General features: G+C 41.1%; 1 protein-coding gene across 5 annotated transcripts in view; it reads left to right on the forward strand.

Moving 5' to 3' along the window:
* The window catches only part of KIAA1671 (KIAA1671 ortholog), a 319,688-nt gene that overhangs the window by 173,323 nt on the left and 132,141 nt on the right, over positions 1–14,224 (forward strand). For all 5 annotated transcript variants that reach the window (XM_074206146.1, XM_074206145.1, XM_074206148.1 and 2 more), the window contains 2 exons: positions 4,043–4,130; positions 7,015–10,014. In XM_074206146.1, coding sequence (XP_074062247.1) covers positions 4,043–4,130; positions 7,015–10,014 — 3,088 coding nt within the window. The remainder of the gene's footprint in view (positions 1–4,042; positions 4,131–7,014; positions 10,015–14,224) is intronic.

Here is a 14,224-nt window from a genome sequence, read left to right on the forward strand (position 1 = left end):
TAACCCTGGGCACATCACTTGCTTTCTCTTTGCCTCAGTTTCCTTTTCTATAAAATGAAGGGACATGGAGTAAGCTCAATATTCTTTGACATCCCTGCCCATATAAACTGACTCTGAAACTCTTGGCTTTCTATCTACTGTTCTTTTCTCCTGAATATCTACTATGTGTAAAATGCCATTTGAAGATAATAATTTTTGTCCTTCATTCTTGAAACAGACCACAACATCAGGGTGATGATGCTATGGCAAGCACATGAATGATTTGAGTGAGGAGGGCTAGGACAAGTCAGCAATCTTACTTTCCTCTCCAGAGCCATCTGGGTCCAATGGCCAGATAGGATTAAGGATGACTGGAGATGGTCCTGGATTTGAGGGAATCAAGGTTAAGTGACTTGCTCAAGGTTACAGCTTGTAATTGTCTAGTGCCTGAGGTGGAATTTGAACTCCCAACCTCCGGATTCTATTCACTGTGCCACCTAGGTACCTAGATTATAGATAAATAGATAGCTAGACAGGTAAATGGAAAGGTGAATGATAGATATATAGATAGATGATAGATTAATAGAGATAATAGAAATAGATTATAGATAAAAATATATAGATTGAGTGATAGATGATAGAGATAAATGATTGATAGATAAATGACAGATAGGCAGATAAAGATATAGAGACAAATAAGATAGTTTCCAGTTTTGTGCCTGAGATTCTTTCTAAGCTTGAACTTTGAGTCTATGATTATCTAGGCCTCAGTTTTCTCATCTGTAAAGTGGGCACACTAATACCTTTCCTAATACTGTACCTACCTGGAAGAAATTCAGAAGGAGATGCAGGCAACTAATTAGGAGCAGAACCAGAACTAGAGAGACCAGTGTTAAATTTCTTAAACATTTTATTTTTTAGGTTTTTGCAAGGCAAATGGGGTTAAGTGGCTTGCCCAAGGCTATACAGCTAGGTAATTATTAAGTGTCTGAGACCGGATTTGAACCCAGGTACTCCTGACTCCAGGGCCAGTGCTTTATCCACCTAGCCACTCCCAAAATCTTGCTAGGGCTTATTTTCATTTTGTTTTTAGGTTTTTACAAGGCAAATGGGGTTAAGTGGCTTGCCCGAGGCCACACAGCTAGGTAATTATTAAATGTCTGAGGCCAGATTTGTACTCCTCCAGCTCCCATGTTCTATCCACTGTGCCACCTAGCCGCCCCTTTAAACATCTTTTTTAAAAAAACTGTATGTATGAGAAAATAATGGTTTCATATGCAAAAAAATAAAAAAAAAATAAAAAAGGATGGGACTCAGACATGTGACATGATTGGCATAAGGAAAACTCTTCCAATGTCGGTGTGTCTCCTCCAAAAGTTATAGGAAATTGCATGCAGGGCCATCTCTAGTTGTCCTGATTCCTACCTGACCACTGGACTCAGATGGCTCTGGAGGAGAAAGTGGAGGCTGGTGACTTAGAACAATTCCCCCTCCTTCATATCCAAATCATATGCTTGTCATTGTATCACCTCCCTGATGTCATGGTCTTCTTTGAGAATGAAGGACCAACATTAATAGGTAATTGCTTAGAGCACTGAGGGGGTCAAGGAACTTAGCCAGGATCACACATGGACCCTTGTGGATCAGAAGCAGGATTTGAACACAAATCTTCTCAATTTCGAGGTTAACTCTTTTTTTTTTAGGTTTTTTGCAAGGCAAACGGGGTTAAGTGACTTGCCCAAGGCCACACAGCTAGGTAATTATTAAGTGACTGAGGCTAGATTTGAACCCAGGTACTCCTGACTCCAGGACTGGTGCTCTATCCACTGCACCACCTGGCTGCCCTGAGGTCAACTCTTTATCTACTATGCTGTGCTGTCTCGAATAATAAATAACATAAATAATAAACAAATAAATAAAATACCTTTATACTGTTTCACTTAGGAGAACCATTTCCTACTCATAGATGAATGGGGGAGAGGGAAAAACAAGGACACAAATAACTATAATGAGGTTGTGAAATCGAACCGAAGTCCTCTATAACAAGCATTTATTTAGTACCTGCTGTGTACCAGATACTATGTTAGACTACTGGGTATGAAGACAGAAAAATCAGAAATAATCCCTGCTCTATCCTCAAAGAGTTATTCTCTTTTCTAAAGAAAATACATGTAACATTCCCTTCAATTGGCATTTATTCAGTCAATCAAACAATCACTTAATACTGTAGTCCAGGAACCTTATGAGCTGAAGGAAAACAAAGATGGAACAGGCCCTGCCTTCCATTTACTTTCTCTCAGACAAGATGTTCACATTTGAATATACACAAAATAAATATATAGGTACAAGATAATTAGGGACAGGCATTGAAACACCCCCAGAATGCACAACTAGTTAGTTAGCAGCAGAACCAGGACGAGACAGCAGGTATTCTTGAACCCTCATCTGTGGCTCTTTCTATTATAAAAGAGACAATGGATGGTAGTGTGGATATATCACCAGGCCTAGAGTCAGGAAGACTTAGGTTCAAATCCAGCCTCAGATATTCGTGTGACTCTGGGCAAGTCACTTCAAATCTCTGCTTGTCTCAATTTCCTCATCTGTAAAATGGGAGTAATAATAGCCCCTAACCTTCCAGGGATGTGATGAAGATTAAATGAGATAATTGTAAATCACTTTGCCAACTTTAAAGCACTATATATTCTAAAGTGATTTTACACACACACACACACACACACACACACAAACACGCAACTGCCAACATCTGGGGCCATCTCCAGGTATCCTGATTCATATCTGGTTATTGGACCCAGATGTCTTCAGAAGAGAAAGTGAGGCTGGTGATTTTACATAGTCACTCCTAACTCGAATGCAGTTCATGTGCTTGTCATGGCATCACCTTCCAGATGTCCCTGATGTCATGGTCTTCTTGGAGAACAAAGGACAGACATCAAACAATCAACCATCAATCGTCAATAAAGTGTTGACTCTTATTATTAGGCAACCATTGGTAAGGTGGATTGAGTTGAGTCCAGGGTCTGGAATCTGGAAGGCTATTTTTTTTTTAGGTTTTTGCAAGGCAAACAGGGTTAAGTGGCTTGCCCAAGGCCACACAGCTAGGTCATTATTAAGTGTCTGAGCCCAGATTTGAACCCAGGTACTCCTGACTCCAGGGCTGGTGCTTTTTCCACTGCTCCACCTAGTCACCCCAAGACTACTTTTTTTTGAGTTCAAATTTGACCACAGCCTGGCTGTGTGACCCCACTGTATCTGCCTCAGTTTCCTCATCTGTAAAATGAGCTGTAGAAGGAAATGGCGAACCGCTTTAGTCTCTCCTCCAAGAAGATCCCAAATGGAGTCACAAAGAGTCCGATATGACTGGACATGACATAACATTTATCATTAGCTGTATGTGATTGCTATTATTATCGTCATCTTAGACTATATGCCAAATTGAAGAAGTACACTGATCCAGTCAGGATAAGCGTGGTCATCCATAGACATGTTTGTGGTTCCATCAGCTGGCCAACTCATTGACTTTTAGAGCCGGAAAGGATCTCAGAGGTCATTTAGTCCAACCCCCTCATTTCACAGAGCAGCAAACTGAGGCCCTGAAAGGGGCAGAACTATTCCTCAGATCACATGGTGACTGATTCGTAGCTGTTGTTGGCAACAGTAATTATACACCTTGTGGCATTTTTATTTTCTTCCAAAACACATTGACAGAGATAATATCCATGTGTAGCCTTAAGTCTTCCCTAAAAGCTAGGGAGGACGGGTATGATGATGGACAGGAATGATGATGTCCATTTTACAGATGAGGAAACTGAAACTTTACAGGCAGATGCTCACCCAGTGACTTAGTAACATACTGGAAGCTCCTGGTCCTGAGGCTTTTTCCAGGCAGACCCCGACTGGTCTGAAGCAGGGTTAACATCATGATATCTCAGGTTTTCTCTGTCAGGTTCGTGCTAGGACTGGTTGTTTTCATCCTTTTCATATTGTCTTAAATGTCTTGGATTCTCTGATCTGGCCTCTGAAATTAACTCCAGTTTCTCACTAGGTTCACAAGACCAGCTTTGGAGAGTGAGTCGAGATTTGATAAGGGACCAGCACCTAGTGACCTTCAAGAAAACAATCTCCAGGAAAAGGTAAAGGACCCCTCTAGTTTTCAACTTCCCTCTAGTCCTGTGACCTTGAAATATCTTTGTGCTTTGATGGCCTTTCGGTTCATTTGTCTGGGAACCCTGATGCTCCATTATTGTGTGACCTTGGGGGCCCTTCTCACCTGTAAAAGGTGATGGTTACATTGGGTAGACTGTATAGTACCATCCAGTTCTGACATTCTGTGCCCTAAGCTCCATTTTTCTATATTTCTTTTTCTATATTTTTTATATTTCTTATATTCTATGGTATCAGATTTATTTCTATATTTTCTTTATTTCATAGTATAAGATCTCATAATTAATTTTAAGGTCTTCAGCATCTCTGACAGTCCTTTTCCTTCTCTCATTTTTGGGAATAGACTTGTGATTATCCTTTTGTAGGGACCTCCTGGTAAGGAAAGTCTTCTGTGTGAGGAACTCTTCCTCTGGTGCAGTATAGTCAGAAAGAGTTATGTGGGGCACTGCAAAGTCAAATAACTTGTCCCTGAACTACAGAAACATTGTGGGTCAAAGGAGGGACCTGAATCCAGACCTTCCTGGACTCAATGACTGGTATCTCTAACCATTGCTCCATAGATCCCCCTTTGCCATTCTAGGATTCTGTAATGTAGAAGCTTGGATAAAGACCCAGGCTTGGAAGCACCCTGAGTGTGTGAAGCTGGACATAAGGTCATGGGCTTTTTGAGTTTCTCTCCTCTGTTAGAATGTCAACGGCCAAAGATGGGGACTTTGGTTTTTGCCTTTTTTTTCCTATCCTTAGAGTAGCTGTATGTATACAATTCATGTGTTTGTATATGTAAACACCAAGTGTATTTATTTTTGTTGTTATTATTCAATTGACTTTGTGATCCCATTTGGAATTTTCTTGGCAAAGACACCAGAGTGGTTTGCCATTTCCTTCTTCAGTTCATTTTACAAATGGGGAAACTGAGGCAAACAGGGTGAAGTGACTTGCCCAAGATCACACAACTAGTGATTTGGCATTTCCTTCTCCAATTCATTTTACACATGAGGAAACCGAGGCAAGCAGGTGAAATGACTTGCTTAGGATCATACAGTTAAGATTTGAACTCAGGAAGATGAGTCTTCTTGTAGACTGTAGGCCTGGTGCTCTGTGCTGCTCCAATGAATGTAGTAGATATTTAAGTGGTTGATGATTGAGAGAGAGCTCTCTGTATCCCAGGGAACTTTCTTAAACTGAAGATGCTTTTCCATACTGGGAATTCTTCTCCTTAGGGAAAAATTTTATTCAACACTGGGATTCTACAGCTCTTCCCAGATCTGACAACCAGAAACAGGGGCAAAAGACTGGTTTGAACCCAGATGTTCCTTTTTTTTTTTTTTGTGCAAGGCAATGGGGTTAAGTGACTTTCCCAAGGCCACACAGCTGGTAATTATTAAGTGTCTGAGGTCGAATTTGAACTCAGGTACTCCTGACTCCAGGGCTAGTGTTCTATCTCCTGCACCACCTAGCTGCCCCTCAGATGTTCCTGTCTATAAGGCTGACTCTCCATTCTAGCATGCCACCTTGCCTGCCATCCAATGCCCAGGCAACTCTTTGAGATTATAAATTGCTAAGTAGGCATTTGCCAATCTGGGCAGCTAGGTTGTCTAGTGGATAGAACACTGAGCTTAGAGTGAGGAAGACTCATCTCAGTTCAGATGTGTTCTCAGCTGTGAGACCCTAGACAAGTCACTTCACCCTGTTGGCCTCACTTTCCTCTTATGTAAAATGAACTGCAGAAGGAAATGGCAAATCTCTCCATATCTCCGCCAAGAAAACCTCAATTGGAGTCATGAGGACTTGGACAGGACTGAAAATGACACCCTCTTCCTTCCCCCTTAAAAAAAGAAAAAACATCATAATTCAGGTAAGATTCTAGCTACTCCAGAAAGCCCTCCCTTTCTTCCATTGAGGATCTGCGGTCTGATGACCAGGCTTGTGATTGTCGTTGTCCTTCATTCTCAAAGAAGACTAGGACATCAGGGAGGTGATGCCATGACAAGCATGTGAATTGGATTTGAGTGAGGGGGCCCTGTGCTAAGTCACCAGCAAGAGTCCTATTGTCAGAAAGCTGAACTCACAGAATTGACTAAAACTCCTAATGAAGAGTGGAGTTCACCAGGGAGTTGGGAGAATTGTTGTGGTCTTCTTCAGAGAAGGAGGGTTGCCATGGAGGACTTTATAATTGATATTCATTAGGAGTTGAATCCCTATAGAATGGAATCTTCCAGAGGGCAGGGCCTACTTCATTTTCTTTTCTTTTCTTCCAGAAGTCCAGAAGACCAAGTGTAAAGATTTGGTATCTACTTATTGAAGTAGTAAATAGTGCTGGGGCTAGGGTCTTCGAAATCATCAGTTTGCCTCTTTGACATGTGATCCTTCCCTGATTTCTGGGTTTTTCTTTTGGGCTCCCCAGAGTATCTTTGGACATCCCATCAGGCCTAATGTTTTCTTTAAAGTCCTTTTCTAAAAAGAAAGTGGCATGACTACTTTGTAGTCAACTCCTTTAGAGGTTTGAATATAGTAAGTCTTTATTGAACCCACATCTGTGGAGAAAAAAAAACAAACAAAGAAAAAGATGAACAGACATTTGACCATTATTTGCCATCATTTTACCTTTTCTTTTAGATTAGTTATTTTGTAGATTTTCTAATCCATTGCTCTGAATAGTTAGAGTATGTCACAGAAAGAAAATCTGAATGTAACCTAAATTGTATTTTATTTAAGAAAGTACCCCCTTTAAATACATGGAGATTTCACCCAAGATGCCTCATGTAAGCCATTTAAATTAACCTGTTTTTAAATTAGTCTGTTTTATTTTTTGAGTTCATTGGTATTGAGTTTTGTTTCTTCTTTTCTTCCCAGAATCGAGATGGACACATCTTGCTCAGAACGGATTTGAATGGAGCATCTGCTGGGAAAAACCAGTGGAAGCCTATGAAGTCCTGTGAGAAAAGCAGGCAGATTGAACGTAAATTGAGCTTTGGTATTGAGACAGACAGCTCCCTCTTCCCAAAAGAGGATTCTACTGTGGTGCCCTGTCGGCTTGAAGAACAGTCTTCACCCACCAGGGCTGAAGATGTTGGGGACTTTCAGACTGTCTGGGCCACGGTGTTTGAGCACAATGTGATGAGATACACCACCACTGAACATCCCTTCTTGACATCCTCCAATGAGTCGGTCAAAAAATGCGGCGAGTCAGCCAGCTTGGGAATGGAAAAAACATCTTGGTTAGGGAAGGGACTGGGGGACAAGGTGAATGTCAGAACTGATAATTCTAAGTGGACTGAGAAACTCAATGCAGAGAAACCCTGGAACAGGGTCCTGCCAGATGGAGAAAAAAGCCCAGTTAATACTGCCTTGTTTGAAAAACATACTGGGGGAGAAAGATGGAATGTCTCCTCTATTAAGCAAATGGGAAGTAGTCTTTCTCACCAAAGAATTGAGCCAAGATATGACATTGTACAAATGACTAGTGAAAGGATCCTCAGTGAGGCTGTTGTGACTGCCCCTGAGGAAAAGGCCATGACACTTAGGATCAGTAATCATCGATCTTCCCTGAAAGAAAAGAAGGACTCTCATAGTGAAGGTCTGAACATGAAGCAGCAGGGTAGACTGGATATGAAAATGGGATCCTCCCAAGCCTCTTGTTTGATTGGGCAAGCCCAAGAAAGACTGGAAACAGCTATCCCTAAGTCTGAATTCCATGAACCCAAGGATATGTTGGGTGGGAGCTCACTGCCAGCCACCAAAATAGTTGAAAAGCCCTATTTGGTGAACCATGACAAGACCCCTGGGATGATAGCAGGAGGCAATGAAAAAACTTCTAGATTATTCTCTCACCAGAATGCTAAGGAAAAAGAAAGTCCGACTCATGTTCCTGAGACTGTGATGGTCAGAGTAGCCCAAATAGATTCTTACCATGTACATCCAAGGGTCATTTCGGTGGAAATGAACAAATCTGACTCTCCAAGTCCAGTGGAAAGAAGAAGCGAGCTTCGTGATTATTTGTATAGGGCTGAGGCTAAAGAAGAATCCTCTGACTTCAGATCAAGAAAACATTTAAGTTCAAGGTCCATGAGAAAAGAATCTCTTGTAATGGGTGAAGAAAGTGAATGGAGCCAATACCAGGCCCCAGAGCCAGAAGCCAAAGTCAGAAAATCGGGTAGCATGGATCTGAGACTCCCAGACAGATGGCGACGAAAGACATTGCCCTACGATGCCAAGTTTGATGACTGTGTCTCATTTGTCCCAGAACCAGCTAAGAGGCTTGGGAGACAAGCAGATTCTCCATCCTCCAATGACACTTACTTCAAAAAGAGTCGAAAGACCCAAGATGGGTCAGATTTGAAGGAGTCAAGTCGGTGTGCATTGCAGGATGCAAAGGAGGCAGTCCCCAAGCCAGAGTCACCTCGGGAGCCCAGAGAGACCTATTTTGCTGTGACGTATCAGATGCCCAGGGATAAAAGAGAATATAACACAAACAATTCTGTTTATAAAAACAGAAAGTCGTCTTCACTAGACAAAGATGAACCAGTGGTCAGTGTCCATAATTCTACAAAACTCAACTTTTTGTCTGAATCATCCCCAAACTCTAGGTTAGCTCCTTCATGCCCCAGAGACTCATCAGAAAACTTTGATAGGAAAAATCAGCAAGGGAGAGAGAGGGAACAGGAAAATCTCAGTTTTTCTAAGAGCCCAAAGTCCAATGACCAGCCAGTGCTGCCTGGGGAGAGAAGGATGAGACATTCTGAGGGCAGAGTAATAGATGTGGATGCTTTGTGGGATAGCCAAAGGTCGGGAAATGCTGGCATCCCCAGCGATTCCAAAGAAGATGGAGGCAGGAGGTCTTCCAGAACTCCTGAGCATTATATATATTCTTCAAAAAACAATGATTTCCCAACAAAAAGGAAACAAAGTGATACCCATGAATCCCCCCGGGCCAAAAATGAAGATGGTTATAGGTCGAGTATCCTTGACATAGATGCCCTCATGGCTGAATATAAAGAAGAATCCATGAAAGGTGGTGAACCCAGAGAAAGGAAGGAGGAGAGAGTGCCCGTGAGCCATGGTGGGTTTCAGAGAGAGAGGTCAAGCTCCAGGAGTTCTGCAGATTACCAGAGATGTGACTGGAGGGGCCAGAAGGAGCCCCAGGATCATGGTGAATTCAGAAAGTCAGCGAATCTGCCTGGGCAGCAATGCCACAGATTGGAGGAGCCCAACCCCATGATGCACTCTCGATCTGAGATAAGCAAGGAGAAGACTGAGTCCCCCACTCATGAACTGAGTAGACAGAAAACTCCCAGCACCAAATTCACCCCTCCACTCTGGTCCCCACCCCATTCTGGGCTTTCTGAACAATACCTGGATTCACCTTCTGACCCCTGGAAGAAAATGCCAGCTGAGGATGAGAAAAAAGGTTCTAACAGGCCATTAAATCCCAAATGCCAGAGTTACAGGGTTGAGACAAACACTGCTTTAGTTCATATTAAAAATACGGAGGTAAGCTTGCCTCCCCAGACTTCCCCTGTTGCTCCTGATGCCATCTTATTGGAGAATGAAATCTGGGCTCCCCGAAACTCTGTGGGGAAACGGGAGAAAGCGGGCTCTCTGCATGGGAGAACTAAGGTCAGGAGGGGAGGCTATGATTCAGAGTTTGGAAGTGGGTCCGTGGACATCAAGCGGACTTATTCAGAAAAGACAGCCCCTGCTTCCATCCGAGAGAACCTGTCCCTCATGCAGGAGGCCCGAGAACGGAGGACAGAATTAAAGGCCCAGAAGAGTCTCCCAGGAGAAAAGCGTGAGAGCATGGTGGTCCACAGGGTGTTCCCACACTGGGAAATGAAATCCAGTGAAGATCATAAGGTATTTATTTATTGAAATTCATTTCTATTCAATACACATCCCATTTTCCCAGCCTCAGGTTAGGGCAAAAAAGGTATAAACATACATTTATGAGAAATCAGTAGGGCCAAATTATAAGGTCAAAGATGAGTGAAGGGGGCAGCTAGGTGGTACAGTGGATAGAGCACCACCCCTGGAATAAGGAGGATCTGAGTTCAGATTTGGCCTCAGACACTTAATAATTGCTTAGCTGTGTGACCTCAGGCAAGTCACTTAACCCCATTGCCTTAAAAAAAAATTTAAAAAAAAGATGAATGGAAAGAGCCTCCAGTTTGCAGGTGTCAGCTATAAGGTTCTGCTCCAGTCTCCACATTGATTTCTGAGCCTTACTTTCCTCTAGGGGCCTCACAGAACTCTGACATTCTGTGCTCTGTGACCTAAGATATACTTTACCCTTTCTGTGACACATTAGTGATGCCATTATGTATGGGCCCGCTTGGGTTCATTATCTTTTCTCCTCTCAACTTCGCATTTCTCTCCATCCTTCCATTCACTCATGTTCCTGAATGTGGAGACATCTTCCTTCTTGCTTACCTCCATCTCTGGGGATGGGGAGCCATGTAAGAAAGTGCTAGGTTTCTGGTCAGAGGATTTAACTCTCTCATTTTTTTTTTTTTTTTAGGTTTTTGCAAGGCAAATGGGGTTAAGTGGCTTGCCCAAGGCCACACAGCTACGTAATTATTAAGTGTCTGAGACTGGATTTGAACCCAGTTACTCCTGACTCCAGGGCCAGTGCTTTATCCACTGAGCCGCCTAGCCGCCCCTAACTCTCTCATTTTTACTGCTTGTGTAACTTTGAGTACAGATATTTCCCTGAGTCTCAGTTTCCTCATCTGTGAAATTTATTTTTTTATTAGAATGTAAAATAAATTTTTATTCAAAAACAATTTTATTAGAAACAAGATAATTTGATTTAAAAGCAAATTTAGTTAAAAAACAACAAATTTTTATTTAAAAATAAAAGGCTCCACTTTGTAAATATATCTCATTTGATTCTCATGACAGTCTTGAGAGGTAGGTGCTACTATTATGCCTGTTTATAGATGGGAAAACTGAGGCAGACAGCAATGAAGTGACTCAGAGGCCTAACATTCAGTATATTGGGTCACTCTAGCTCTGGTGTCGGTTACTCTTTATTTAAATACTTACTATGTGTTAAGCAGGTATAATGTAATAAGTGAACTGGTTTTGGAACCAGGAAGATCTGAATTCAGATTCTACCTAGTATGCTAAGAGACCTCTTCGGGCCTTAGGCAAGTCATTAAGACTAAATTACAAAAAGATTGCCAGTTTGCCTCGATGGAGGAAGCTTCCATGCTCAGGGTTCCCTATCCTTATAAAAGCATTGGTTGAAACAAAAAAATACACCACATCCCTGAGCAGTTTTTGTTGTACAGGGAAACTCCACCCTAAGTGGGGCAGTGCCGGACAGTGGGAAGACTTGAGTTCTTACTAGTGTAGACCAACCTGGTTGTAAAACACAGCTGACCACTGCTAAAGGCCTCCTCTACCCTCGTCCCCCTTCCATTCCCTTCCTACCCCCCACCAGGATTTCTGCTTTGGTTTTAGGCATCCAATGATTCTTTTTGCCTATCCTCTCTGCCTACAAGATTGCTATTCTGGGAGCAGTGGGGAGAGGGCTTCTGGGAGAATGCTGATGGAAATGTGACATTTAATCCTCCAGCCTGGAATAGCAGCGCCACTGCTGAAAAGGGCCAGAGAATCGCAGTCCTGTAGGAGAGGCCACAGGCCCAGGAGAGCCATTCTGGCCCTCCAACTAGGACCCCATTCATAGGAGCTTGAGTTTCTGCTCCTACCTCAAACTTGGGTTGCCCAGAGGAAGGTTGCTCCCTTCTCAGAAGCCCTTAGAGCACCCAGAGCTGGCCCAAGGATCAGGCTTAGAGTCATTTGGTGGAGGGCTGGGGCACTTTGGTGACACCTGATTTAATAAATTACTGCAGTCCTTTATCTCTCCAAAAACCCACATGCCAAACAATTATTAAGATTTTTTATTCAAAAAATGAAACTAAAAATTTATTTAAAGAAATAAAATATAATTTTTATCTAAAAATGAAATAGAATGTTATTTTAAGATTTTTATTGAAAACCAAAGTAATTTTATTTAAAAGATAAATAAATGATTTTTAATTTAAATTATTGAATAAAATAAATTTGAATTTAAAATAAAATGTTTATTTAAAAAATGAAATGCAATGCTATTTTAAAATAGTTTTATTAAAAAATAAGATAAATTTTGATTTAAAATAGTCTCATTAAAACAAAATAATTTTATTTAAAATATTTCTAAAAAAGAAAATACAATTTTTAAGAAAATAAGAATTTATTTAAAATAAGCAATTTTTATTACTTGTTACTTAATTTAATTTAAAATAAGTAATTTTAAATTGTTGAGTTTTTAAAATAAGTTATTTTAAATAAATTTTTAATTTAAAAATGAAGTAGAATGTGATTTAAAAAGTAATTTTTATTCAAAAATGATCTCATTAGAAACAAAATAATTTTATTTAAAAACAGATTTAGTTAGTAAAAACCCACAAATTTTTATTTAAAAATTAAAAAAATTAATTTTAAAATAAATTTTAAAAATAATTTTTATTCAAAAATAATTTTATTAGAAACAAAATAATTTTATTTAAAAGAAAATTTGATTTTTATTTAAAAATAAAAAAATTAAAATGAAATAAAATATATAATTATACATTGTAGTTAAGAAAATAAATAATCATAAAATAAAAATTATATTTAAAATTTTTAGTTAAAAAACTAGTCTAGATCTAGTGGCTAGATATGGATTGGCAACACTGGAGAAAGCTCCAGATGTGAGGCAATCGGAGTTTAAGTGACTTGCTCAAGGTCACACATGTAGTGTCTATGGTCTGATTTCAACTCAGGTCCTCTTAACTTCAGGAACTGTAGTTTAAAGAGTAAAGAGGGGATAATTAGGGACTTGTAGATGAGGTGCTGAAGCTCATAGACTTAATCTTTTCAGGCCTTGGGAGGGGAATATTGTCTTGTTGATAGGAGGCTTATCTTGAACTGGGATTTACTGAGTTCCTGTGGGGGAGGAGGACAAGGTCTTCTACTGAAATTCAGTCACCAATTCTGTGAGATTTCCTTAATCAGGAGCTTTGGTGACTCCTGTGAGGTTACATAGCTAGTCCCAGGTCCCAGGCAAGACTCAGGACTAGGTTTTCTGGTGTCTGAGGCTAGGTGGCCCCATCCACTGAACCCCACTGCATCTCATGAAGCCCTCAAGCCTGGGTAAGTTTCAGCTGATGGTAATAGTGGGGTCACTTCTTTTTGGATTTAGAGAACTTGGAATGCTCTCTGTCCTCATCTCTGCCTCCTGGCATCCTTCTAGTCCCTGCTAGAATTCCTCCTTCTACAGGAAGGCTTTCCCAATTTCTTTAGTCTAGTACCTCTCTGGGGATTGATTATCTATGTTAGTCTCTTTTGTACATAATTTCTTTTTTTAGGTTTTTTGCAAGGCAAATAGGGTTAAGTGGCTTGCCCAAGGCCACAGAGCTAGGTAATTATTAAGTGTCTGAGACCAGACTAGGTCCTCCTGACTCCAGGGCCCGTGCTTTATCCACTGCCACCTAGCTGCCCCTACATAATTTTTGCATGTTGTCTGACCCATTAAATTGTGAGCTTCTTGAGGGGAGGGGCTGCCTTTTTGCTTTTATTTGTAACCCAGGAGCTTAGGGTAATGCCTATCAAATGTTTGTTGGTTTATTTGTGACTTCAAATCCAGCCTCAGACACTTACTAGCTGTGTGACCTTGGGCAAGTCACTTCACCCTGATTGCCTTGAATCCATGGCTATCTCTAGGTATCCTGCTCCATATCTGGCCACTGGACCCAGATGGCTCTGGAAGAGAAAGAAAGGCTGATGACTTGGCACAGCTACCCACTCCCCCCCACACACACTCAAATCCAATTCATGTGCTTGTCAGGGCATCACTTCCCTGATGCCATGGTCTTCTTTGAGAATGAAAGATAAGCAGCCACAGAAGGTGCTTAATAAATGTTTGTTGACTTCTTTGTATCTCCAGAGCTTTGCACAGTATCAGACTCATAACTGATACAGCTCACAAGTAACAAAGTTAGGATTGTATTCAGCTTCTCCCACTCCACGTGAGTACCCCTTA

Source organism: Macrotis lagotis, chromosome X (genome assembly GCF_037893015.1).
Source record: "Macrotis lagotis isolate mMagLag1 chromosome X, bilby.v1.9.chrom.fasta, whole genome shotgun sequence".
Taxonomy (NCBI): Eukaryota; Metazoa; Chordata; class Mammalia; order Peramelemorphia; family Peramelidae; genus Macrotis; species Macrotis lagotis.